Source organism: Dicentrarchus labrax, unplaced genomic scaffold, assembly GCF_905237075.1.
Source record: "Dicentrarchus labrax unplaced genomic scaffold, dlabrax2021, whole genome shotgun sequence".
In the NCBI taxonomy this organism is placed as follows: Eukaryota; Metazoa; Chordata; class Actinopteri; family Moronidae; genus Dicentrarchus; species Dicentrarchus labrax.
In genome coordinates this window covers 14,365,289-14,392,447 of record NW_026136713.1, presented here as the reverse complement: position 1 = coordinate 14,392,447, position 27,159 = coordinate 14,365,289, and the positions used below count along the sequence as shown (strand labels likewise).

The following is a 27,159-nucleotide window of genomic DNA, read 5'->3' as shown; positions in this document are numbered from 1 at the left end:
ACTCTATTTGTTGCCTTGGATTTTGGCGTACTGCAGGGGATTTCCTTGCCACATTCGTCTTTTTTTTTTCTCCTTTCCTCTTTTAACTCAAAGATGGCCTGACAACAGCTGTGCTCACACATACGCAATGAACTGAGACATTGACAAGAACAGAGGCAGCTGTCTTGTACTTTTCTTCTTCAGTAACACATACACAAGTCCAACTGAGACACATGATGAAGTGTAAAGTGACATTTTAATGCAGTTAAGTGTGAACGACATAGTTTCTTTGTTGCTCATTTAAATGTGTGAGGGTATAAATAACTTTTCAGTCACGCTAGGTAGTCAGGTAGCTGAGGAAGTTGTGCCATGGCTGTTTGTTTGAATGTAAAGAAGCAGTGTTTGAAATCTATCCAGTAATTAAAATACTAGTTTGAATGAATTGTTATTTAAATATAGTGCACATTCATGAACGACAATAATGGATGTATATTTTTAAATAATTTGTTAACCAGAAGAGGCATTGAATTGGAGCGGGAGTTTCCAAATATTCTAGTTCCCATTCTGCTAGACCCAGTAGTACAGTAGCCAGTATCAACAGAGTTAATCATTGAACTGCCCTGCCAAATACAAACCAGGGCACCCCACCCAGAACACACACACAGCTTGTATAATTTACATTTAACATGATATACATTTAAAGAGAAAAGACAACTTTTTTATATTTTTCATCATTTTATTCAGGTATATATGACACCTTAAAATCACAGTAATTACTGGACGGCCTGCGATCTTAAGGCACTATTCCACTTGCTAATTTCAAATCTGCACTACATGTGAAGCACCTTTCCACACTAACATGAACATTTTAGTGTTACATATGACTGTAAAAAAAAGAAAGACATCATCCTGATGGACAGGACTATCAGACAGGAGAGCAGAAAAACTGGCTTGGGAGGTTGGGAGGTCATAGGTCATTCAGTTTGGCTGAGTGGCAGCAGTTTGGGGACAGTGACAACATATACTGGCGTTGACCACCACAGTTTCACTCTGTGATCAGGCTTGTCTCTAAGTTTTTCACTTTAAGTCTGTGAGCTGCAGAGATATTTAATCTTCCCCTCCGCAGAGCATCAGCAGGGTTTTACGGTAGTCTCCTGAGGTATCACCCTGAACAAGGATGGGAAACACACACACACACACAAGGAGCAAGAATTAATGGAAAATACTGTTTTCATTGTGTTTATGTCCGCTGACATTTAGTCACAGAAATGAACCTAGAAAGCAGGGTTTACTTATCACTCTTCTCACTTAAACGGTAGCAAAACTCTGTTTATCTTTCACCAATGTTGAATGAATGAATGACAAAAGTCACAAAATCAACTTAAGTCATCAAGGGAGTTAAAAGTGGAATTACCCTTCATATCAGCTGACACTCAGATTTCTATCTTTATAATTATCTTCACAATTATAAAGGGACTATATTTATTACAATAATTTGCTTTCTTGCCAAGAGTTAAATGAGAGGACTGACACCAGTCTCACATCTGTACAGTAAATATGGAACTACACATAGCTTAGTTTAGCACAAAGACTGGAAACAAGGGGAAACAGCTAGCCTGGCTCTGTCCAAAGGTGACAAAATCCACTTAACAGTACCTAAAGCTGGAGGTTTTAGAAGTGCTGGTAGGTGCATTTACTGTACAGACATGGGATTTGTGTGGATCTTCTCATCGAACTCTCAGCAAGAAAGATTGATTGATTGCTACTTTACCAAATATATTTAGTAGTATTAGTTAGAAAAGTTAGTAGAGTTAGTATTTGACAAATTGCTTGAATAAAAATCTCTTTTGCAGCTTAGATTGCAAGCCAAAAAATATGCTACTATTTCACAACACACAGACACTTGAGAATAAACAAAATACAGCAATCCTTCCTGTTGCATAATCTGATAATATTTCTGGAAAAGCCAATCCAGGGCACCCTACTTGCATGCTTGTATCGGTGTCAGGGTGATTTCATCTATAAGTTATTATAGAACTGCTTCTGGGTACTTCCTGTCCCTGCTCTGTCAGCCAATCACACAGCAGATATAGAGGAAGTTGCATACAAGGGAAATTCCTAAAAGGCTGTGCACTAGCCACAGACCCATAGTCCACCGCAGGAAGCTATAGATTACCGTTCCCCACCACCCTACCACAGCAGCAGAAGAAGGATGTGCGACACACACAGGCCATGAGAAAAAAAAACTCCACAAAGAGATGAAAACACAGCAACCAGAAGAGTTAGTAGACAAAGGCTGCGACTTACGATCATAGTTTCTACCTGGATGAATTCATGGAGAGAGACATCATGTGTGTCCTTGAACTCTTTACGAATGTTGAAAAGGTCGATCTCGCAACGGGACACCATGATGCGGATCAGCGCTCTGTCATCTGTACCGAGGCCCTGCAGAGGAAATCAATAGATACTTTGTTTATTCTGATTCAGTTACAGTAGCTGCTTCTGTCTGAGAGCACCCAACAGCAGCAGAAACAACAAGAAAGTACACACTAAACCTAAATATATTACACACACAAACAAATGTGCCAAATGTGGCATCTAATGCTCAGGTGGGGTACTGCAGGCCTCCAGCTATAGTTACACAGCATAAACATATCAAAAGCAGCGTGAATAAATACCTTCATGGCTTTGTACAAGCGGTCAGCAAAATAAGAGGGCTGGTTCTTTACGCTGCAAACTGCAAAGCAAAGAGAGAGCGAGAAAGGGCTGAGGAGGAATCACAATAGATGTTGTCAGCAGTATACACTGTGAAAAGTAAATTATTATTATAATAAGGGTCAGAGACAGTAATTACCTATTGCATAAAAGGCATTTTTCACATCTCCTGACATCTCCTTCTTAATAATCTGTTCAATGTCCTTGTTGGAGCATCTGACAAACTCCTGGAATACTGAGAACCGAAAAAAGTAAGATCAGTTACCACAAGCTTGATCCACTTGTTGTTATTGAAATGTAGATAAACACACACATTTACATTTGTAATTAATTGATCACTGTGATCTATCTGTCTTGAGCTTTACCTTTTCTAAGATGAGGAAAGCTTCTGGTGCACAGAATACTCATGAACTTCATCTCCATGTCATCAGACTCTGCATTGCATGCATCTGCAAGTTCCTGATTAGTTCGGGAGCAAAAAACATTCAAACCCATTCTTTCATTTAATATTTTAACACTACACAATATACTAAGTCATACACTAAATCACCTGAGCATCTGCATTAGCTCTCTCCAGATCTGCAGGGCCCTCTTCTCTTGCTCCCTGAACAGAGTAAAGACAGTTAGATGTAAATGATTAATGATGAAATATCAGTGGTTCATCAAGAACACTTTGGGGTTTTTTTATATAACGTAAGACACAAAACCATGCATGTGATTAAATAGACCTTTTTTGTTCTCTGCTAGAGTCAGCAAACAGACTGCAACCAGTGAGTGGGTGTGGAAATTAAACACAGTCTAAGTTCTCACGAAGATGAACATTACCTGCACAAGAGAAACAAGGATGCGGCAGAAGTGGCCTGATGTTTCTGACTGAATGGCTTCCTCCAGAGACTTCTTATAGCCTGTGAAGTGTGGGTACATGATATATTGCATGTAAGGTGAGGTGTAAGGTTTCCAAAACAGCTTTCTAGGTTTCAAACTCACCAGCCTGATAAGCAGCGTTCATGGCATGTATTTCCTCATTGCTCCTGGTGACCAGGATCTCGATCAGAGCATGTTCATCCGTCCCTGCACCCTGTTAGAATGACGATTTGTAAGCACAAAGAGCAGAGGGACAGGAGTTTCACAAAAGCAACAACAACAAAAAAACAAGCCACACAGCAAGAGAGAGAGTGCATATGAACTGTGCCTCCTAACACATACTGACACAATTCTTATTTTGCAGAAATGCCTGATTTCACAGCAGCTTTTCAAAAAATTGGAAATTGAAAAAAATTGATTTGTTTCTGTCATTCCTTACAAATTGAAGGCAGCTTGTTCCAGTGATAATAAAATCACACTGTTTGGGGGGTAAATGTGAGACATTCACGTCTGTATCTTCACAACTAGAAACCAGGAAATTAGTTTGGTGACGTATAGCTCAAAGTTTAGGGGTACCTTGACTTTTATTAAGCCTAAAAAGCACATAGGGCCATTCAGTGCTTGTGACCATACAATACTGTTCCGAGTAAAGGTCGTTTTCTACACAAGCAAATTCAGTCATTGCTATAATGAGTTATAAATACCTAAAATGCAAAGTTATTTGACTTCCAAATACATTCTGTGTAATTGTCACGGCATTGACGCAGCATCAATGCCATGACAATTACACACTATGCCTCTCTGCTTAACATCAGGAAAATATTAATAGTTTATTTATGAAGGGGTAAATTTAACCCATGAGCTACATATATACTGTAAATGAATCAGTGACAGCCAGTCTTGGATCAAGTGTACCTCCATTGCCTTCCTCATCATTTTGGCATCAAACTCTGCAGGGCTCAGCATGAGCCCAATGATCAGCCTTTCTAAGTTCTTTGACAGTTCAGACTTCAGGTCCTTCATCAGATCCTGAGGACAGATTAAACACACAAAGTCGTTATAAACTCGCTGCAGGAAACAGCTTGAAGCAAATGAGAGATGTTGAGTTTAACATATCTAGTAGTCGATGTAAGTGTGCATCAAAACATAAGGAATAAAGAAATGTGTTTGTCTCACCCTTCCCAGGAGGGATTTGAAGGTCTGTCTGATCTCTTGCCTCTGAGCATTGCTTCTCTGTGCAACAATGTCAATGATTGCATCTTCATCTGTTCCTGTAGGCAGTAACAGGCAGTAACATTTGTAAAACTTGTTTTGCGTAGAATTGTAGCAGAGTAAATGTGCTTTAGCTTTCAGGGTTGCATACCGAAACCCTTCATAGCTTTCCTCAGCGCTTGTGCATCAGCAGCAGGGTCAAAACTGGATGCAGGGCGGACAGTTGGCCTCAGCTAATGTAAGTGGAATAACATAATTAGAAGAGTGAGATTCAATAATGACACACACACACACACACACACACACACACACACACACACACACACAATGTGCAGCAGCAAAGAAAGTTTCACTTGGTTGAAAACATATTAAATTAAGTATGCTTAAAGTAGTGGTTCCCAAACTTTTTCTTTAAGGGACGCCTTTTCTATAATTGAGTAAACTGACGACCCCTGACTGTGGTATATCTTATGGATATTTCATATTATATTCAATGTGTAACAATAACAGAAGAGAACAAGTGATAAACTGTCTAATTAACCCCAATAGTGAACACAATAACTGCAGGAAGTTTGTGTAAAATGAGAAATTTGGATGATGATGAAGATAATTTCCTGTGAATATTGATCAGAGATGTTTTTTTCTGATATATAATTAAATAATATATATATAAATATATAATTCTCTGTATATATTTTTAGCATTTATAACAATCGTTATCGGTTGTTTTAACTGCTGATTTTTTTCTCTAAATATAGCTTGTGTTCAGGTCCAAGTTTTCTTACATCCCTTAAAATCAAGAAGGCCTTGAATCTTTGGTGACCCCTAGTGGGGGACCCCCAGGTTGGGAACCACTGGCTCAAAGCACTAAACATGCACAAATCTACAACATATGCAAAAGAGAAAAGAAAAAATTATTCAGCTGATATCATAATTCTGAAAACAGCATATTAAGATTCCTGATAATAATCTCCTGACATTTGGGAGGGAAAGTGCCCTCTTAAGGTTAAAGGCCATGACACCACCAACAATAAAAAGGTGGGTAGGCTGAAAAACCACTCCGTCAACGAAACAGTTATAGGGCGTTAGTGAGGCGAGCTATTGTTGACAAAAATGCTGAGATCTTTGTGACATTCAAACAGAGATTTGGAGAGTGCATTATAACAAAAACTATTTGTATTTGAGTGAACAGTATTCTGATCATGTTCACAGTGCACAAAGCCTTCACTGTGCAGGCATGGCAGTGTTATCAGCACAAGTTCAGGGCACTGCAAGAAGTAGGGTCACTACAGGGCAAGCAGGTAATTAGGATGCATGCCACTGTAAAGCCAAACATGCAGACACGTCTAAAGTGGGAGCGGATGGGGCCCAAACCTGGACTTTGGTCATGGAACTTATTTCCCACATCTTGTAGGCTATCTGAGCAGCTTCAGGGAAGAACTCTCCAGCTAAGCTGTAATGATCAGTTTGACATGAGACAACACACTCAGCAAAGCAGAACCCTCAAGCGGTACAGAGTGGGAACATGGATCAATTATTAAATAAACTTAAATCTGCTGCTTTAAGAAGGTTTTCATATGTCTCCTCACTATTGCAATGACAACATGCCTCTCCCATTAAGTAAATAAACATTTTTTTTTAGAGTTATACTCCCCTCAGAAAAACAATAGCTCCTGAAAAATGGTGCTCTATCACCCCCATCTGGTTGCTGCTGTTGTTGCAGCTACACTGTAACTTACTCATCATCTCCTCCACACAGATTAAGCAGAGTCCTCTTGTAATCCCCTGATGTGTCATCCTGACAGGTTTGAATATATACAGAATCAGGTTATAGGTGTACAATCATCTGATGCTAGATATTATTTTTAAAAAGTGTTTAACCAACCTTTATCATGTTATAAAGGGACTTCTCGTATCTTAAACGGAAACACTCCCGAATGTCCAACATGTCTATTTCAGAGCGAGAAATCATGATCCTGATCAGGGTGTTGTCAGCTGTACCGAGACCCTGGAATGAATCAGAGTGTTTAGGGTCAGGATACTAAGGCAACTATATGTAGTCCTAATTAATTTCAAATATCATATTAAAGAGTTAAGACTACAATCTTCCATTACAAAGAAAGATGTGTCACAATTTCTGTGTAGCTAAGGCATATCTGTCTGCACATAGTTTGGAACCGGACAGAATAGTTATTTTTAGTTAGAGTATGATTACCTTCATTGACTTGTAAAGGCGTCTGGCAAAGAACATGGGAACACTCCTTATGCACTGGACTGTGAGAAAAAACAAGAAGAGAGCCCAGTGTTAATCAACAACTTGACATTCCCCATGTCATCATAAAGCGGTACTTTCAGCGTGTTTCTTACCGACAGCCAACATCAGCGTCTCAAAGTCCCCAGACAGCTCATTCTTTATGCTGTCCTCTATGGACAGCTCTGTAATCTTCTCGTATTCATCAAAAACTAAAGACAACAGTAGACAACATTTTGATATATGTATATATATATATAAATATGTGGGCTTTTATTGTCTTTAATTAATAATGACAGTTGTAGAGTGACAGGAGAGAGAGAGAGAGAGAGAGACAGATAGAGAGAGGGGGGGGATGACACAGCAAAGGGCCACATGTCAAACCTGAGTCAAACCCAGCCCTTAGCCTTGGTACATGGGGCACCAGCACTTCCAGTTAAGTCATGTTAAGGTTAGTTCACTTCTTCACTTCTTGTGATGAAGATGACGCTGCAGATATTCAAGGTCCCTAGATGATCACTGCTGATAACTTTAGTGGTCCCCTGACTTTTCATCTAGCCCCATGTTCTGGTCAACATTTCTCTTGGTTAATGACTTCTGATAGCTGCGAAATGTATGACATTCCCAGAAAACTGAGCTCTTTAGTGCTAATTCGCAAATATCAGCATGCTACTTAGCTTCTAAGCTACCTCTAATGAGATGGTGAATATGACAAATACTACCTGTTAAAGATGTTAGAGTCTTGTTACACAGGGCCTGTTAGCTTTAAACAAATGCTACCATCCACAAAAAAGTGACTAACTATAAAAAAAAATGTACTTTTTTCTTCATCTTTCTTCCTCCGAAAAGCTCTCATTCCATTAAACAAACCTGTATTTTATTTCTGTAAGGGCCTCGTGATGCACATATTTAAATTTCAGTTCCGAGCAGCAGGCCTCATACAGCTTGATTGGCATTAGACATATAAGTGGCAGTGGTAGAGGAGTGGGAATGTCTGGATGCCTCACTGTGGTGATAATTTCCCTGAGAGCTGTACTCACCCATTCGGAGGTGGGTCACACTACGGTTTCCCAGGATCATGATGAATTTGGCCTCGTCGGTCCCCCACTGCTCTTCTCCAGCTGCATACAGATCCTATGTAGAAAGGTTAGAAAGCACAAGTTGAGAACATGGAGCAAACATAAAAAAAAAAAAATCTACCTTAATTAGTAACCTGATTGTACAATGCAAATTAATATTATATGCAGGCTTTTCAGAATTTTTTAAAAGAAATCCACCAATTTGGTTAATTAACATTCCCATCATTAGTTTTGCTGTGCTTTCGGTTTAGTGCTATTATGTACATGTTAACACACTAAGATGGTAAAAAATAGGCTACCTGCTAAACAGCATATTAGCAGTTGTCAGTGTGAGAATGTTATTATGCTGTTGTTAGCTTTTAGTTTAAAGCACCACTTTGTCAGCCTTACAGAGCCGCTAGCATGGCTGTAGACTCGTAGTTTTGTTGATACAGGTTTTATTGTTATTAAAAAAATAAATGGAATGATATCTATAATATAATATCTGTAAGTAAAAGTAACAATATATAGAAATTAAGCCATTCAAATGTCACCTACATGTTACTTTAAAAGAAAAATATTTGAAAGTATTGCTAAGATAAAGAAAATTAATTATACCCACAAACATAAAAAAGAAAGTTATACTTTAACAACTAGTGGTGTTGTAACTCCCTTGTTTCACCCTCTCACGAATGGCCCTATCTAGGGTCAGTGATTGGTTTGTCCTTTCTGGGCTACTGTACTAACATGGTGGTTTAATAATGTCTCATTCTAGAGTAACAAAAACATACAAATTCTTATTTTCTGGTGATTATACACTAATCAAAACATACCTATAAATATTTTTATTCCATATCTGCCAATAGGTCCTAAATGTAACACACTGGACGTTTACAGATTCAAAGATTTTTTTGAAGAAGGCCATATAAAGTCAATAAGCATGCTGCACTTCTCTACTAGTCATAAAATGTTCAAATTCTCACTTGTGCATCCTGCTCCACTAGGTCTGCGTCCACCACTCCTGACTCATCTCTGGTCCCCTGGAACCATCAAATCAAAAACAACACGCTGCGGATCAATCAGTGGTTAAAAGTACTGTGGCTATGACAGTCGCTGTACGGTTGACTGGATACTTCGCTGGTGATAATATCAACTCGTCTGGGAACTGACCTGAAGTAAAACAACCAGCATCTTCTTAAAGTGACCTGAAGTGTCTGCGATGATATCCTCCTCTATGTCACTGCCATAGGCTGGAGACACAGACATTATTGTCAAATGCTGAGGGATACTAAACACATAATATGTTGATTTAAAGTGACATATTATTGAATGTGTCTTACCATCCTTGTATGCTTCAACCATCTCATGTATCTGTTTGTTGTTTCTAGATGCCATGATTTCAATAAGGCATTTCTCGTTTGTTCCAGCTCCCTTGAACCAAAGCATCAAGTTAAATATGAAGTAACTTTCTTAGGATAAAGCATCTTACGATTAAGTAAATGCCTTACTTTGACTGCATCATGGATTTCTTTGGCATCATGGTAGGCTGGGGTTCTCATCAGACTGACAATGAGACGCTCAAATTTGCCCGTCAGCTCATACTTCAGATCCTCAATCAGGTCCTGTTGAAACAACACAAACATAACTTATAACTACTGTGTAAATGTGTAAGTTACTGCATGGCATGATACTTAAACTATCTTTCACTGTACCTGTCCAAAGCTGCTTTTGTATGCTGCAATGATTTCCTGCCTCTGTGCGTTGCTTCTGGAGGTGACCAGGTCCAGTATGGTCTCTTTGTCACTGCCTGAGAAACACAAGGCAACATTTTTCAACAACCTTCATCTCAGACCTGTCACGACTGCTGTGTGAAATTCTTTGTGCGATCACTCAGCCTACGAGTGGAGAAGATGAAAGATGACCCTTTCGCCTTCGTGGCCAAAAATCACGGAGGAGTGAGGCACTCACCGATGCCTTTCATAGCATTGTAAAGGCCCTCTGCATCAGCACTGGGATCAAAGTCCGGAGCGTCTGTTACTGTGCCTCTGAAAACCTGTAAGAACAATTGTGAATTTCAGAGGAAATGTTTGATTGTGATGATTCAAGAACACAGTAATGTAGGATGTCTGGAGGACAACACATAAAAATGCAGCTTAAGCATTAACATATTATCCCTCTAGCAGAGTCCCTAAAGACTCCAGTATATCTAAAACAGGATTTATAATTATGTCTGGGATGTTTCGGTGGAATGAGTCTTAACAGTGGGTGTGTGTCAGATTGGTGTTGACAGCAGCCAGCTGGGTTGTGGCTACTGAGCTGAGGCTACTGGCCACAGCTCAGGGAAGTGTCAAAGTCATAGCAACAATGATAATGGCATAAAACCCAAGAAAATACTGCTCGCCAGGATTGCAGCTTTTCAATGACTTTTTACTGGATTGGCCTAAAATTGGGTACAGACATTCATGTCCCCTTTAGGACGAATTTCGATGACTTTGATGATTCCTTAACTTTTCATCTAGTGCAGACTGCCAAAGCTTCACACAAAGCCGTTCTTGATTTTAATGGGTGTAAGAAACACAGTAGGCTTATATGTCAGCATTTTGTTCATTTCTGTAAAGACCTATTTGAGTTAATTGCACAGTACTGTTATTGTTATGCATTGAATATAATATGAAACATCCACAAAATATGTTACTTAGTCAGAGGATGTCAGGAAAAAGGTTGGGAACCACTGATCTAGTGCTATGAGCAGGCCATTTTTTAAATTTGACCAATACTGTGCTTTGTGTTTAATGATTACCAAATGCTAGCATGCTAACATGCTGAACTAAGACCGTGAATATTATTCCTGCAAAACATCAACGTGTTAGCATTGTCAGTGCTGTTAGCATTTAAATCAAATCATCATGTGTCCAAGTACAGCCTCACAGAGCCACTAACAAGGCTGTAGTTTTCAGTGTTTTCTCCTTTCTCCTTCATCAAATTGAGAAAGAGGTTGGATGTAAAAATACTTTACTTTTTCAGGATCACAGGTTTTCACTGCATATCCCATTTTCTACTAGTACACTGGCTTGATGCGTACTCCCTTGCTGGGTGTGAGCAGTGGACTGTGTAAAAGTGCCAGTGACGGGACGCTGTGACAAGAGGTGAAGCCAAGTCTGCCATTACAGCAGCTGACTGCTTGCACCTGTCTCACCCCCAGCAGACCAGAGGAATACCTGCGTGTGTGTGTGAGGCCAGTGCATGTGTGTAGGGATACGGGACAGTGGGTGTGTACGAGCACTAGGGGGTCAGGTTGCACACAAAGTAGCTGCCATTGCAGGGGTCTGTCATACCACAGCACATAGAAACTTCACTGGGCATGTAAAATAAAATGTAAAGCTCTGCATAATGACATTGTTGTAAAAATGAAAGTAGCTGCCCACACTTATGAATATGATCTTAGCTAGGTCATTTTGTCCCTATGGAGTTGTAAAGTAATTAGCTCATTCACTGTGGGAAATAAGAATACTTGGCCTCCATATTGAAAGCTCAAACTGCAGCTGCTGCCGTAGAGATCACTGCTGCATTGAGGCAGTCAGCCAAAATGTGCTCCTAACCCTGCTCAGGGGCCACTACACATGCGCTGATCCTCTGCTTCACTACAGCGACCATCACTCTTCACGACAGCTGGAGAGCCTCACCCACATAGCAACCGGGCCACAAATACAAACCCCTAGCAACAGGCATTTAACTAAAATATCCACATTTCTTATGAAAAGCTTTATTGGATTTATTTTCATGAGCTAAATCTCCAGTCCTTTCCTCCCTCCCTAGCAGGAACAAGTGTGAGTTTCCCTTCAAGCAAGACCAGAACAACAGGGCACTGACTTATAGAAACAAATACAAACAATACATTTGGACCTCTGCCACAAGCCTTAAATAATTCGACAAAGCTATTCCCTTTAGAAAGAAGCTGTCATGTGTGTCTGTCAGATGTACAGGCGCCACAGGTAGCAATGACACCCTACACTGCCGCCTTTATGATGGGGAGGACTCACATGGTGACAGGTGGCAGAAAAAAGACCTCACTCTGTCCACACGTCATTCAATGGTACACAAAACTCCCAGCAGTCTGATAAAATGCACATCATAGCCTTACATAATGCAAGAAGAGTCCTTTCTACTTACCATTTCTATATTTGGTCTTCTGTGTCAACACTGAGCAGGAATCAATAGTTTCAGGCCTAGAAGAGAGAGAAATGCTGATGTGGGTTTGAATAGTAGCATTGCGAAACACCCCTGCCCTTGTGAGGGTGTCATTCCCCTCTGAAGTGCGGAAAATTGTGTTGCAAAGAGAAAGTGTGCACGACGGTGATCTCTCATCATTTCCTGAGTAAATCTAATGAGGGGGTCTGTTCAGTGTGCTGTGCTTAAAACTTTGTCACCACCTACAGTAATTCTGAGCAAGAGAGAAAAACAGCACAAGAAACAGAGCAAGGAGAGATGTTTATATTAGACCTCACATTCACTTAAAATATCACATCGGCAGATGGGATCTGAATTAAGACTATTCTACCAAACTATAGTCACATTTTCCATGCTGCCACAGTTTAACTTATAAAGCAGCCATTCAGACAAGTAAAGCATATGGAAGGCCAGCTACTACAGGGAAACTAGTTCTGCTAACTTTCCTTTGTCTGAACTTAGAATCTCAGTGCAAAACCTACCTCACATTTCTACAGATTAGATTCATTTGAATGTATACTTATACCTATTCAGCTTTTCTACAGAGACAGAGAGAGAGAAAACTTCATCCAGGTTTTAAAAGCTGTGCTGTTTGAGAGACAGAAGTGAAGCTCTCCCAAAATAGCATGCACAGTTAATGTCAGAATCAAGGTCTGGAGGGAGGGGGACTGGGCCTCTATCTACAGAGCCACACCCTTCTCTGTACCCCACACTATAGAATAAACTTGTATCCAACTATAGATTTTTCATTCTAACTTTACTTTACTTTCTAATATAACAAAGCAAAGACGATGTAGTTGTGATTGTATCTTTTTTTTAATATCCACTTAACTCAATTCCAACTATCTCCCAGTGTTATCTTGCTGCCTGCATCGATTAATTGGCACATTTAATAATAAAGACGCATGAAGACAAACTTCTCCAGACGCAGTTTTTGCTTCTTGATATCTCCAAACGGCAGAAAATGGCTTACCTTCTCGGTGCAGGAACTGTCGGTGTCCGGTGAGAGTGCTACAGCTGTCTCAGCTCTTACCCCGATCACCCGCTCTGTCTGTCTCCTCCGGTCAGACTCAGGCAGTCCAGTTACGTGTCCTCTGTGACGCAACGACTGCGGCACTCGCTCCCCTAGTGTGTGTGCAGGGAAAAGGCTTATGGGAGAGATGATATAGCCTCCGATTTTAAACGTATGTTACCGGGTAACATTCGGTCTTAAGTCAAGTCTACTAAAATCATGAAGGACGCACAGTTTTACGCGCAGCTTTTTCTGCAGAGCTGCTGTTGCATCTGGAATACGCAGAGATCAGCAGCTTACGTTCTTGTATTTATTTTTTGCTTTCTGTGGACCAAACATGTACCTCTCTTTAAAAGCACCTAAAAGCTATTTAAATGCGTGAGGAAACACGCACACCTTTATTCAGTGCAAGTTGCCAGATTTTTGACCTTTGTCACATGACTGAGAGTTGAACTGTGAGAGGAGCTTGCCGCCACTGATGTGACAGCATGCATGCTCTATTTCTGTCCATTCAGGCGTCTTTTCCAGTAAGAGGGGGAAGAGAGCAGACACCAGCATAGTTAGGGGGCAAGGGGGGAATGAGAGACCATGTCAGCATTGTGAATTACAGAAGGAAAAAAATGAAAATATGAAACAAATTAAACAGAGGCTGTGAATAAACTCTCGGTGCTATGAAAGTAGGCACAGACACTGAAACAAACTTATTCCATTTGTGGCTTCATACATTAGTTTAAACTGGAATTTACTTTTATCTACTGCATTAATTATTGTAAAATAAAATGCTGTTTAGAGTTTGGAGATGATGAGAGAGAAGAGGTGACTTCCAGGAAGCCCAGAGGCTTACAGACAGTCCACTGACACACATAGCAGAAGGATGACTCAGTATGTTTCACTCTGACTGGAAGCCAACCCCATGTGTCCCTGACACTTTGTGGTTACTATTATCATTTTCAACCTAGCATTACTAAACCCAGGTTACTGTCTTAACAAGAAGGACATTTTTTATGCATGCCTCTATTAGAACCGTTTATGATGTACCCAGCACCGTGTTCCTCTTATTCTTGTGTCTTTCAGTATTCAGAGAGAGAGAGGGAACCATATGAGGTAAACACAGATTTAGGTGGGAGGCACCAGGGATGAAATTGAATTGTTGTATACTGACCTCTTCTGCTTTAAAAATGCATTACACACTGATCATGAGAACTTGACCCTCATTTCAGAACTCACTAACATCCCCAAGGACTTGAAATAAAGTTATTATCATTTACAGAAAACGTGTTTATTCTGTATTTAAAATGTTTTTAAATATTTTATTTTATCTACATGTTTTTTCCCTTTTAATTTTTATCTTATTAATAACTTTGTGTAATTATAACAGATTCATTATTTCAGTTTTCAAATCCCTAAGATCTATTTATGCATCCTTCAACTTCATAAGTTTAAAAAACGAATTAACGAAAACTTATGAAAATAACTACAAATGAGAAACGAAAACAAATAAAGTGAGCACAAAAGCATTTTTGACATTCTGAATAGGTTTAGCGGTTCACAATTCTCACCCTGTGCCTTCCATGCAATAATGAGCACATTATGACTGAGACTTTTCGGGAGTGAGAAAGGCTACTTTGTAAGTAATTCCATTGAGTGGGAGGGTCACACAGACCAGTGTTGTATATATCGCAGTAGAAATCATGTTTCCTTCATCCAAGTCAACAGCACGGATATTTTTGCTTCATTGCGGTGTTTCCACTACACAGTCACCAGTCACTCCTCGTGGGACTGAAGACAAGGTAAATAACTTGTGTATGTCAGATTCAAATCCCTGACCAATGCTTTAACTTGCATCTGTGAATTCAATGCAATAGTATGTATCTGTAACACTGCATCTGAGGTTTCTTCTTTGATTGCACAGTAGAGAGCCATAAATAACACATTAGTAAACTTTAACTGAGCTGCACTGTGATCAAGATCAACCCTCTGATCATAAAGCTGCACATCACGTGTGTAGTAACTGTTATTTAGTTAAGTATTACTCCATTATTCCTCTGGAGATGGCATCTCAAGCAGTGAGATCTGCAGATAGGAAGCCTGCAGATTAAGTTTGGTCAAAGGTACTTTGACCGTCCACACAGGCTGCCTTCCCACCCGCCTCCGGCCTACTCAAGTAGATGCCAGGAGGGATTAGGTGAACTGAAATCCCCTGATGGGAGATGAGAAGGCGAAAGCTACCTCTCAAAGAGTAAGTGTGCAGCCTGCTGTACGCGTAAGCCATGAAAGGTGCTTTGTCCTCCTCTGTTTCATTAACTCACTGGGCCATTAGTCTGGCAGGCTCACACCTCCAGGTACAGATGGGGACACGGTTCATATAAAGCAGGAGAGCTGCAACATAGCTGGGTATAGCATGTAAACACACTGTGAGAACATACAGTATAGTTTTGGAGGGTTATCTGAAAAGCAATACATTATTATTGAGAATGTAGTCAGAGGTTTGTTTGTTTTTTAATGTAGTTTATTTCTCTCAGTTTTTCCTGTTTCTTTTCTACTGGTTCCTTTCTGTGAAGGACAAAATCCAAAGTCATAGAGGAATGTGTACCTTAAAGTCTTGGATTATCTTGATGGCATAATCATGAAGAGATTATCAAAGCCACAGCTCTCACTGACATTACAAGCACGAGTATGAGCATTATATACATATATATACACTATATACACAATTTTTAAAATGTAAAATGTTTTTTATGTAAAGCAGACATGACACACAACACAGGTAATATAAACACAGTTTTCTAGTTTTTCTGTTCAGACAAAGGAAACTCTGCATTTCTGATAAGATATAGATTCAAGATTCAAGAAGCTTTATTTATCCCGAGGGAAATTACTGTGCAACAGTTTCAATACAAAGGTGGTAAAGTAAAGTACTACAGGGTTAGAGTAAAAATAAGCTAACATAAAATAAAATAAAATAAAATAAAATAAAGGCTAACATAATTAACAATTAACTAAATGCAACAAAATGTAAGCACTTACAGGTAACATAAGTAGAAAAGAAGAAACAAGTAACTAAATGTGACAAAGGTCTCATCTTTATTTCTGAGTGTTTTTAATTCGATTTTTTCATTTGATTTTAGCAGTGATTGATCACAAGTAGCCCTGAATAAGACTGAGAGGAGGAGTTATCTCTGACATGATACTGCTCTGCTGAGGTGAGAACAAACTTTGGAATATATTTGGAAAATATTTTTGTTATTGCTAGGTGAAAAGCAAATTTTAAAGGGATCTCTCACATTCCTCAGAAATGTTCAAGGAAGTAATTGTGTAAGTAATTGAAGGTTGAGTAAAGTGCAGTTCGGGGGCAGGGCGTTGTTTTTGTGCTGTAGGCTGCAATGAAAACTCCAGCCATCAGCACTATCATATCAGGGGGGTGATAAAGAAGGGCAAGTATAAAGGAATAATGTGATTTGGGGGAATGACGGAAACTTTTAATTTTCTCTTCTAGGCACACCTGTGAAGCAGGAGAGGTGAGTGAATTCAGTCTTATTTTATCATTAATGTAAATTCTGGTAAATATTAGCAGAGCCTGTCATTTGAGTTACATTTAATCATATTAACAATTTAACTTCAGCTAAATTAAATTTGTCCAAGTCTCTGCTATTTACAGGTGTTTCATTTTAGTGTTTTTCAAAATAAGTAGTACCTTTAAGTCCATTGTTAGACTACAAATAGGTTTAAAAAAATGCTTGAAGACTGAAGACTGTGTTCTACTGTAGGGCTGACCTGACAATTATTCACAGGTTCACCGATCCGCCCTTTCTTCTCCACTCCTCTCCTGTCGCCTCACTCTTTCTTCCACTTTCTCATTAACATCAAACTGCACTCCCACCTGTTCCACCTGCCCAAATCTTTCCATCCTGATCCAAACCCTTAGAAGCATGTCGTGCGGCTGGGTGAAATCCTTTCTGGTGAGCATTTCTCGGAGGAAGCCCCTGGAGCCTGAGGGGGAGCAGTCCACATTTAACCGATGCCTGACCACTCTGGACCTGGTGGCCCTCGGTGTGGGCAGCACCCTGGGGGCCGGGGTCTACGTCCTGTCTGGAGAGGTAGCCAGAGACACTGCTGGACCCAGCATCATCATCTCCTTCTTCATTGCTGCCCTGGCATCCATATTTGCCGGGTTGTGCTATGCAGAGTTTGGGTCCCGGGTTCCTAAAACTGGCTCAGCGTACCTTTACAGCTACGTGACTATTGGAGAGCTATTGGCTTTTATCACTGGGTGGAATCTGTTACTCTCCTACGTCATAGGTAAGTGTGATACACAGGATTATAATTGATTATCATGTCTTGTATTCAGTGATTTAGGTTTGAGAACAAGTTCTTTTCTAATAGTTCTGTTGTTGACAATTTAAATTTAGCCTGTATATGCCAAAAAATGTACAGAAAATATTATTCTCTGTGTTAATATCAATCTCTGGCTCAAACTTGTGACTTGCATCCTCTGAAAAACAGATATTTTCCCCTTATGCAACATGTTTAGTTCACTGAAAACAGCTGAAACCCATAAATGATCAACCATCAACACGAGAAGCTCTTGTGATCTTTCACCTGCTGTAGGAGCATATTCTTTGCTCTTTTAACAGTGAAAATTTGAATGTTTTGTTGGAGTTTTTCTTTACTAACAACCTTCTTCTTCCATATTGGTAACCCCATAAACCAGGAATAACACAGTCGTAAAGCATTTAAGAGGCACAAAAGGAAACATCATCATCAGTGTTTTCTGTTTATGACGACTGTTAAGTGGTGACTCAAACTGATTAGTTTATTGCACCGTTCTGTCTCTATCTGCTCAGGGACATCCAGTGTTGCTCTAGCATGGAGCGGGACATTTGATGACCTCATAGGTGGCCACATATCAAAATATTTTGAAGAAAATGCAGCCATGGGCCTCCCTGGCCTTGCACCTTACCCAGACGTCTTTGCTGCTGTTCTCATCTTGCTACTGTCAGGTAAAGTGATGAAACTGGTGTTGTTATGGAGGTGACCGTCATATGTACAAAATAAAGGTTAACATTCACTATGTTTCTTCATGAAGGTGTGCTGGCATTTGGAGTGAAAGAGTCAACAATGATCAATAAGATCTTCACAGCAATCAACATCCTGGTGCTGGTGTTTGTGGCCATCTCTGGATTCATCAAGGGTGACATCTCCAACTGGCAAATCAGTGAAGAGGCTTTGATAAACGCCACAACAGAACTCAAGTAATGTGCAATATATATATATATATATATATATATATATATATATATATATATATATATATATATATATATATAATGCTGTCTGTGTTTGGGTGTGTGCAGGAGACTGTCTTACATAAATACAATAGTATTGTTCTCCTGGTTATCATACTGGAATTAACTACAAATTAATCTCCCCACTGCAGAAACCTGAGCTCTAATGTCAATGTGACGAGTGTGTATGGGGCGGGGGGATTTTTCCCCTATGGCATCAGTGGAACGCTGGCTGGTGCTGCAACATGTTTCTACGCTTTTGTTGGATTTGACTGCATCGCTACAACAGGTCAGAGTACCTCTTCTCCCTTTATAAGTATCAGTGCAATTATTATTATTATTATTATTATTATATATTAGTAGATGATGCTTTAATAAATATATGTGAGCTCAAATACACATAATATAAACAGGGACAAAGCGGAAATGTGTGCTAAAAGTAGCCATGGATTTGAATATGTTTGGTGTGCTATAATCGTTGAAATGTGATTAAATTGTGAGAATTTTACACAGTGCAATTCCTCTATTGGAAGTAGTATTGATATATATGTAATATTAAAATACATCAAAACTGAATCAATTGTCCAATAACATTTTTAATTTAGTGTAAAGATTTGACACCAAAAAAAAAGTTTCCACTAGCCACATCTTATGGCCTTCATCAGGAGACGGTGTTTGTTCAGTTGTCATAGAGATAGTTCAGTTGTCATCATGTGACTCTGAGTATGGAATTGATCACCTGATAACATCTGAACCATCTCCATGACATCTGAGCAAACTCTGTCGGATGAAGATCAATAGATGTGGCTGAAAGCTAAACGCCCAGTACTGAAGCTGAACAGTCAAGATGATACAATAACCTTCCTACTAATTTATGACTTGATAAGAGCAGTAAAGGAGAATTCTTCTTATCTTCATAAATTATCACTGTCTTACACATTATTACTGCAATATCTTTTCATGATGTTCCATCTCTTGTATTGCGTAACAAACCTAACTAAATTATTAAGTAATAAATTATTATTAAGATTCTTTATTCTGTTCTTTACAGGTGAGGAAGTGAAGAACCCCCAGAAGTCTGTCCCTGTGGGCATTGTGGCCTCACTACTTATCTGTTTCCTGGCGTACTTTGCTGTGTCTGCTGCTCTCACCCTGATGATGCCCTACTACTTGCTCAGTGAAAAAAGCCCCCTGCCAGTGGCCTTTGAATACGTCGGCTGGGGTCCCGCCAAATACGTAGTGGCCGTGGGATCCCTGTGTGCCCTTTCCACCAGGTATGATACCTTTGTGCTGCAAGGTCACTCATTACACACATATTATTAACATAGCATAGCACAAGAAGATTGTGAATTATATTTCTTTTAAAAAGGAATCTGTTTTTGTGAGTTTAAAATACATCATCATCATCACCATCTGAGGACGGGCATTGAATCACATCAAGAAACAAAATATCAAAACATCATACATCTAAGTTTGGCATCAATGTTACTGTCTTTAATTAACTATAATTAATCAGGAAAGGCCAGGTTCTTACACTTTCCCAAATAAAATAAGTCTTCAGTCTGTTTATAAAGCATTTAGATGGTCGTTGATTGTTTGCGTTCGTCTCCCCAGCCTGCTGGGTTCGATGTTTCCTATGCCCCGGGTGATGTTCGCCATGGCAAGAGACGGCCTGCTTTTCCATCCCCTGACCAAAGTCACCCCCAAGGGCAGCCCTGCTATAGCGACCATATCGTCTGGAACGGTGGCAGGTACAGATGTTCCAGCTGTTTATTAGCTTCTATCTACATGTGGTGAGGTTTATGGACTGGAAGTAAATCCATATGGCCTGTTTGTCATCTTTAGCCATCATGGCCCTGCTGTTTGACCTGGAAGCATTGGTGGAAATGATGTCCATCGGCACTTTGTTTGCTTACACACTGGTGGCCATATGCATCTTGATACTGAGGTATATTTATTTTATTAGTTTCCTCTCTGACTTAGACCTACTTAGAATGCTGAAAAACTCAAAAACTCAATTCATTTAAATTTTTTAAAATGTGTTTTTGCAATCAAGGTACCAAGTGGGTCCATCCGAAGACACGGACCTACAGATCATAGAAGTAAAGGCCAAGTTTGGCTTCCTGAAGCCTCCATCATCTCCCACTTCATCCACCTCCAGAACAGTCACAATCTTGACTGTATTCTCTGGTAAGTTAGGCAAACATCACCGAAGCACTGTCATTGCATGCACTCTAGTACCTTTTATAAACCACCAATAATTTATTTGTTTTTGAGAATTCCCCTTGTTCTTTCTGGTTCTCAAACTGATCTGCAACGTTCATCTTTTCTATTTCTGCAGTTGCATGTGTGGTTGCATTGTGTGTCACCCTGACACAAGCCATAGATGCTCTGGCCAATATGGAAGCGTGGAGTATCGTGATCGTCTGCATCCTCGCATTTATCGTGGTGCTCAACGTTTTCCTCATCTGGAGGCACCCACAAAATGCAACCAAGGCAACTTTCATGGTGAGAACATTTAAATTGTGTATCTTACACCCATAATGTTTTTTGTAAATTCAAATAACATAAACTAACCCCACATCCCCTACTTTCTCTGGTCACAGGTGCCTTTGCTCCCAGCTTTGCCTATAGTGAGTACACTCATCAACGTCTACCTGATGGTCCAGTTAGGCGCAGACACATGGTTGCGATACGCTATCTGGATGTTAGTGGGTAAGACAGTATTTCTGCTTGAAAGGTTTATTGGGCTTTTATTGAGATAGCTGCTGAACTGTAATGATCCCCTTCTTCTCTCTCCAGGGTTACTCATCTATTTTGGCTACGGTATGCGTAACAGTGTTCAGAGGAAGCGTCTCAGGGCCGGCCAGATGAGGATTGAAACTGTCAGCAGCATAACAGACAAGAACATCATCAAAGAAGAAAAATTCTGAGCTTGGCTTGAGTGGAGAGAAATAGATTGAGATGTTACAGTGAGTAACTGCTTTAAGTGTGTAACTACTGTTTTACATGCACCGGTGCTGATCTGTTCAATGTCTGTAAGGTGTACAGTGTTGAAATGCAGACAAATGGACAGATGGGCCAAGTTGTTAACTTTTATTCCACATTTACACTTTATTACATGTTGATGGATTTTGTAATGTATCTAAATATTGTCACTGCCAACACTGAAATGATGCCTGGCATAATTTTAGACCTGTGTATGTTGCCTGTATCAATGTGAGAGCCCTGTCCTGGAGCCTCTAAATCTACTATCAAAGTAGTACACCATAAAAAGAAAAAAGGGCTCAGACTGTTTTCTGTTGATGATTACAATTTTATTCAACCTAAATAAAATGTTTGCACTTTTCATACCACTTGTAAAATGTAGAAACTAATTATAATTGTATACAAATTTAAATATGATTATGAATAACAAGATATTTGTTTCTTACATATCAAAATATACAGTTGGACTGTAGAAAAGCGCATAATGTAGATACAGAAAATCTTGTGAAAATGTCCTTTTTTTGTGCTCTTAGCGTGTTTAAGATTCACTTTATTAATTGTTTATTGTTTTAAACTGTAAATACGGAAACTGTACATGTTTTCTAATTGAATATTGTAAATGTATTCCTTAATTAAAAATAAGTTTTCAAGACGAGTACAATCTGGAGTTTCTGCAGGGCATGCTGATAAAAAGGAATAGTCCAGTTCCACTCGTAATCTTGGATAAAGAGCCAGAGACCGGCTCACTACCAGCAGTTCACTGAGAACAAAAGAACCTTTCACAGCCGCTTACCTGTGTCATGTTCAAAATCATGGCTTAGCTAGTCCCTCAAAAGGAAAGGTTTACATTGTTCTCACTGGGTACAGCATGCTATGGATTTAATCAAATATGCAAAACCCTTAGGATAACAGGAGAGTAGAGAGACATTGTAGTCAAAGTCAAATCAAGTTTATTTATACAGCCTAAAATCTAAAGTTTTCCTAAAGTTTTACAATCTGTGCAACAGATTATTGTGTTAAAAAATATTGGTCTAAATGGATGGATTTTCACATTAAAATCTTGTTAATCAGATAATTGTTTCACACTAGAAATTTGGGATCCTGTCCACCTAAAGGCTATTTGATGCTTTACATGAAGCAGTAGAACATGTATGAGCTTGTGCAATTTATATTAGTGTAAAGCCGGTCAAACCAGTAAATTGTTTTACTCCTGGAAAGACAAGCAGCATATGTAGGGCATAAGGTTTATTGGGCACCAAATGCCTTTAATAACCTTGCGACAGTCTTCCTCTGGGCAGTGTGGTGTGTTTTGGAGGGCCAGACTCATGCTGCTAGCACACTTCCAGTCCAGCAGCTAAGCAAACAGGCTGTGCAATTCCACATGGAGGGGCCTCTGCCTCTGGAACCTCATTGGTCTGGACAGGCTTGAAAGCCTCCATTGAGCCAGTCAGGAGGAATTTGAGGTACTAATGCCACTCTCAGGAGGAGGAATTTGTGTGATTCTGGTAAACAGCTGACGGCTCTCTTTGCAAGCTCTGCCCTCCTCCTCGTCTCTCTCTCCTTCCCTCCTTTTGGTTTCTGCGGTATATTCTCTGTGTTGAACTGAATGAACTAACAATCCACAGACCACTTTGATATCCCACTGATCAATCATGCCTTTGGTGAACTTGCTTGGGTCAAAGCGGAGACTGGTGCTGAGCGCTCTCCTTATTTGTGCCGTAATCTTCGAGTTAGGTAAGTTTATTCACTTGCTGAGCACTTCTCTGAAGCTGCGTTCCTAAAATTACTAAGGAGGGATATTTCTGTTGGCCTAATGCATGACATGGCTTACTCTACAAGGTTACATCTGATCAAATTGATACAATTACCACACACAGCCATCTTACTGTATCCCTTTTTTATTAAGATAGTAACTACTTATCGCTCAATTCATATGATTATACATTTGACTGTATTTGTATATATGTATTTCTATATTTGCAAAGTATTCATGCATGACATGCTCTCTACAACGTGTCATTTATTGTCAAAAAGATGCCCAAGAACAGAGGACCACTCCAGAGAGGAAGCCCAAGCCAAGCAAACCCAAACTTGGGAAATCAACAAATAAAGGCCCCCGAGCTGTAACAGCCAAACCCAAGATCAAAGCCACACCTGCAGCCCCAGCACAGACCTTCCTCACGCAGGTATTTTATCCAGCCCTCAATACCTTTTCAAAAGTGAGAGGAACCTTCATCAAACAAACGGAAAAATTACTGTTTTGTATCTGACACATAAAGGTGCTAAACAAAGGGAAGTTTAAAAAGGTGGGAGAGACCATAAGTGTGCAGACAGGAGACACTCTGGAGCTGAGGTGCAGGGGCAAACCAGTGCAGTGGAGCATCCCCTCTTACCTGGAGGAGGATGATGATGGAAGGCTCAGGTAAGCTCCATGGTTGAGAAATCTTAAAAATGTGTTATCTGTCAGCATGTTCTTTGACATTTTCCTGTTTTGGCTCTGTAGGATCGTCCAACACGAGCGATACAGCGTGTTGACATTAGTCAACACTACTGGCGCAGACACAGGAGAGTACACTTGTTATCCTATGTACTGTGAAGACACAGACTGCAGGAAGGAGTATGACAAAGCTGTCAAAGTCTTCGTCTTCTTTCGCGGTACAATATATCAACTTTATTGTTGCTTACACATGCACTTCTCAGAACTGCAGGCCTCTGCTTTATTTCAATGCCAGCTTGATAGGAAGCCTTTTTACACTCACATTTAATCTTATCATCAATCTGCCATATCTTCCCGCTGTGCCAATCAGACCCACAAGAACTATTTGTCCCGTCGTCTGACTACTACGAAGTGATTCAGCTGAGAACCAACTGGCCGACGGTCCTCCCCTGCCAGGTGACGTCACCTGAGGCTAAAGTAACTCTGCACCGCGAGTTTCCACCAGTGGAGGTGGCAGTGGACGGGACGGAGATCTCCTTTAACGTGAAGAAGGGCTTCACCATTCATCGACCCCGGCCTTATCACGCCGGAGCCTTGTACTGCGTAGCCAGTCTGGGCAACCTGAGGCAGAGTTCCACCAAGTACATGCTCATCTATGTTAACTGTGAGTTCTGCCACACTCACAAGTCATCCATTCACTTAATCATACATTCATTGATAACAAAGGCTATCCCAGCATGCATCAGACAGGAAGGCAAATTCTATGTAGAAAGTAGACAAACCATCACAGGGCTGACAAATGTACAGAGGATCACAATCATGAGCAAATCATGTCCACGTAACTTGCATACAGGGGTGAAAAGCGCTGGATGAATGACCAATTAATCAGTTAGGCATTGGAAACTGATTTTGATTTTCACTTGTTAAAGTAATTTATCAGGAAAGCTGCAAACGTTTTTTGTTGTCTTTCGGGGCTTGTACTGAATCATCTTCAACTCTCAGCACTTCAATTTTCACTGCTAATTCAACTTCATTCAGTATTTCCAATTCCACTGCGTGTTGAACTACAACTTCAGCTGTTTCAGTATTTCAACTTTTTAAACATTTAAACAAAAAATTTCATCAGTGAATTTTCTTCACAAAATTTTGCTTTTACTAGTTAAAAATCAGAAAACAGGACTCACAGATTAGTCAACAGCAACAGGACAAAACAGACTGAACATATAAACTGCACACAGATACAATTATACAATTATTGTTTGGTGCGTGACTTATCGCTTTCATAACTCACTTATCCTCCACATTTGCCTTCAGACCCCATGGCCCCTCCTGCTCCAGTAATCCAGGCCTCCTCAAGTTCAGTGACTGTGGGGGAGAATCTACGTGTCAGCTGCTCCGTGGTGGGAGAACAGGACGTGGTCGTAGAGTTCACCTGGGATTACCCAGGACAGCAGGTCAGACACTCAGGAAGAGATGGCTGTTATTTATTAATGCTCTACAGATCACTAATAAGCCATTTTGATGCATAAAAAAATATACATTACAGGTTGGTTTTGAGACAAATAAAGGGAAGTATTCGTGTTATTGATGCACATCTGTCTTTACAGCTTACTTTGTCTTTCTGGCTAGTTGGTTATTAGTTAAAAGGCCACCAACCTTGGACTGCAGAGCATCCAGGCATATAACTATTTACTTATTAACCTTAAAGACTTAATGGCTTATTGTAAAGAGGTTACTTTCCATGCTGTATGTGTTTATTTCCAAACTGAACGGGGCCCCTGTATTGGTTGCAGATTGGAAGGCCTCTGTACACACAAGAGAGCATCAGCCCAGTGGGTGGAGGGACGGTTCGACAGCAGTCTCAGTCTGTCCTCCTGGTGGAAGAGGTGAGGGACGTGGACCAGGGAACTTACACCTGCACCGCCCAGAACCTGCAAGGAGCCACATCAGCGTCCACAACCGTTAAAGTGGTCCCTAAAGCCAAACCTAAGAAACCATAAAGCATCAAAACTGAATAATATCACCATATTGCTTTCTCTCACAGTATTAAACAGTATTTTATCAGTCACATATGAACATATAATTACAATAAATCATCTCATCCTGTTGCTATTAGTAATGAACACACACTGCAGCATTACAATGACAACTTGAGATTGTGTTGTTTAAATGAATGTATGTAAATTGTTGTGCATTAAGCTTGTACGTTTTATATACTGACACTGTTGCTCTGTCTTTTTCTACTTATTTCTCCCTGCCAAACATAAAGGCATAGAAAATAAATAAAATGAAATAAACAATAAAACATGATGATATTATTATTATTATAAGAGTGAGATATCATACCCAGAAATATGGGTCACAACATATATATTCATGAACACTGGGTTGTAATATTCATAATTACATTCATAATTGTTTACACTACAAGAGAAATGATGCTATGCAGAGAAACCACAATTATGAGTATAAATATTTTTAATGTTTCACTATTTTGCGACTAAACAATTAATCGACAATCAAAATAATTTTTAGGTGCAGCCTTACAGAAGGATACAGTCAGTAGCTGTATTAGTCTGTAAGGAGGCCCTAAGGCAGTTTGAAGTTGGGCCCCTATTGACTCCCTCTGTATGAATCTAGGTGTTCATCAAGCACACTGCACACAGCACACTGCACAGGGCAGCTTCATCATTTGCAGAGACCAACCAGCACTCTGAAATAACCCCACCCAGGACCAGGTTTTATTGTGTCTGTCTATTTTGAAATTATGTGACTTTAATATAACCCATGTAGGCCTCACAGTACTTGCAAACTACATTTATCATGGCTTTTGCCAACAGGGTGAACACAGGTGTTGTGTGCATACTGATTTGGGGATGATGGTAATTATTTGCACCTACCTGTCTATTGCTCTGATGAAGTTTCAGATAGACAGAAAGCTTGCTAAATAAAGTAACATGATTGCATTGATCTAAGCGTGCTGAAATCTTCACTTTCAGTCCAATATAACCTAAAATAATAGTCTACAATATACTAAAATGTTGACACAGGGTTCCTGTACAAGACTGATAACATTAGCTAATAATGCAGGAATCCTGTGGGCTTTTGGGGGCCTTGGGGTGATCCAGCCA

General features: G+C 39.9%; 3 protein-coding genes across 8 annotated transcripts; 2 read left to right on the top strand and 1 right to left on the bottom strand.

Moving 5' to 3' along the window:
* Positions 1 to 694: 694 nt before the first annotated feature.
* Positions 695 to 13,454, bottom strand: anxa6 (annexin A6). 3 transcript variants are annotated; one of them, XM_051419034.1, is made up of 25 exons: positions 13,280 to 13,443; positions 12,250 to 12,305; positions 10,048 to 10,132; positions 9,792 to 9,886; positions 9,588 to 9,701; positions 9,420 to 9,510; positions 9,250 to 9,329; positions 9,063 to 9,119; positions 8,062 to 8,155; positions 7,138 to 7,233; positions 6,986 to 7,044; positions 6,656 to 6,778; positions 6,510 to 6,568; positions 6,145 to 6,223; positions 4,922 to 5,003; positions 4,735 to 4,829; positions 4,474 to 4,587; positions 3,682 to 3,772; positions 3,520 to 3,599; positions 3,245 to 3,298; positions 3,060 to 3,153; positions 2,834 to 2,929; positions 2,658 to 2,716; positions 2,287 to 2,424; positions 695 to 1,146 (listed from the first exon to the last, which is right to left on the bottom strand). In XM_051419034.1, exons 2-25 carry the CDS (start codon positions 12,250 to 12,252, stop codon positions 1,087 to 1,089), a joined length of 1,998 nt encoding a protein of 665 aa, XP_051274994.1. In that variant the 5' UTR covers positions 12,253 to 12,305; positions 13,280 to 13,443; the 3' UTR covers positions 695 to 1,086. The 3 variants fall into 3 exon arrangements, with proteins under 3 accessions (XP_051274994.1, XP_051274995.1, XP_051274996.1); XM_051419035.1 differs by having other exon boundaries at positions 2,302 to 2,424; XM_051419036.1 differs by lacking the exon at positions 695 to 1,146 and having other exon boundaries at positions 2,302 to 2,424; positions 2,658 to 2,745; positions 13,280 to 13,454.
* A 1,550-nt stretch (positions 13,455 to 15,004) lies between these two features.
* On the top strand, positions 15,005 to 22,246 carry LOC127375028 (cationic amino acid transporter 2-like). 4 transcript variants are annotated; one of them, XM_051420814.1, is made up of 14 exons: positions 15,005 to 15,108; positions 16,447 to 16,521; positions 16,815 to 16,836; positions 17,244 to 17,617; positions 18,163 to 18,318; positions 18,405 to 18,570; positions 18,756 to 18,892; positions 19,655 to 19,877; positions 20,218 to 20,354; positions 20,449 to 20,551; positions 20,660 to 20,793; positions 20,945 to 21,111; positions 21,210 to 21,318; positions 21,406 to 22,246. In XM_051420814.1, exons 4-14 carry the CDS (start codon positions 17,248 to 17,250, stop codon positions 21,534 to 21,536), a joined length of 1,833 nt encoding a protein of 610 aa, XP_051276774.1. In that variant the 5' UTR covers positions 15,005 to 15,108; positions 16,447 to 16,521; positions 16,815 to 16,836; positions 17,244 to 17,247; the 3' UTR covers positions 21,537 to 22,246. The 4 variants fall into 4 exon arrangements, with proteins under 4 accessions (XP_051276774.1, XP_051276773.1, XP_051276775.1 ...); XM_051420813.1 differs by having other exon boundaries at positions 17,110 to 17,617; XM_051420815.1 differs by lacking the exons at positions 15,005 to 15,108; positions 16,447 to 16,521 and having other exon boundaries at positions 16,729 to 16,836.
* Positions 22,247 to 23,030: 784 nt separating this feature from the next.
* LOC127375029 (platelet-derived growth factor receptor-like protein) lies at positions 23,031 to 26,338 on the top strand. The gene is made up of 7 exons (XM_051420817.1): positions 23,031 to 23,325; positions 23,626 to 23,777; positions 23,871 to 24,013; positions 24,095 to 24,246; positions 24,399 to 24,692; positions 25,343 to 25,482; positions 25,822 to 26,338. Exons 1-7 carry the CDS (start codon positions 23,244 to 23,246, stop codon positions 26,026 to 26,028), a joined length of 1,170 nt encoding a protein of 389 aa, XP_051276777.1. The 5' UTR covers positions 23,031 to 23,243; the 3' UTR covers positions 26,029 to 26,338.
* Positions 26,339 to 27,159: the final 821 nt, after the last annotated feature.

Excerpts from the sequence above, each read along its gene's own strand:
- anxa6 (XM_051419034.1), bottom strand. Across the intron at positions 9,702-9,791 it reads ACAAAAGCAGCTTTGGACAG|GACCTGATTGAGGATCTGAA; the intron begins GTACAGTGAAAG and ends TTGTTTCAACAG. Across the intron at positions 3,773-4,473 it reads TGATGAGGAAGGCAATGGAG|GGTGCAGGGACGGATGAACA; the intron begins GTACACTTGATC and ends TCATTCTAACAG.
- LOC127375028 (XM_051420814.1), top strand. The coding sequence starts at position 17,248 with ATGTCGTGCGGCTGGGTGAAATCCTTTCTGGTGAGCATTTCTCGGAGG. Across the intron at positions 17,618-18,162 it reads GTTACTCTCCTACGTCATAG|GGACATCCAGTGTTGCTCTA; the intron begins GTAAGTGTGATA and ends CTATCTGCTCAG. Across the intron at positions 20,552-20,659 it reads ATATGCATCTTGATACTGAG|GTACCAAGTGGGTCCATCCG; the intron begins GTATATTTATTT and ends TTTGCAATCAAG.
- LOC127375029 (XM_051420817.1), top strand. The coding sequence starts at position 23,244 with ATGCCTTTGGTGAACTTGCTTGGGTCAAAGCGGAGACTGGTGCTGAGC. Across the intron at positions 23,326-23,625 it reads TGCCGTAATCTTCGAGTTAG|ATGCCCAAGAACAGAGGACC; the intron begins GTAAGTTTATTC and ends ATTGTCAAAAAG. Across the intron at positions 24,014-24,094 it reads GATGATGATGGAAGGCTCAG|GATCGTCCAACACGAGCGAT; the intron begins GTAAGCTCCATG and ends TTGGCTCTGTAG.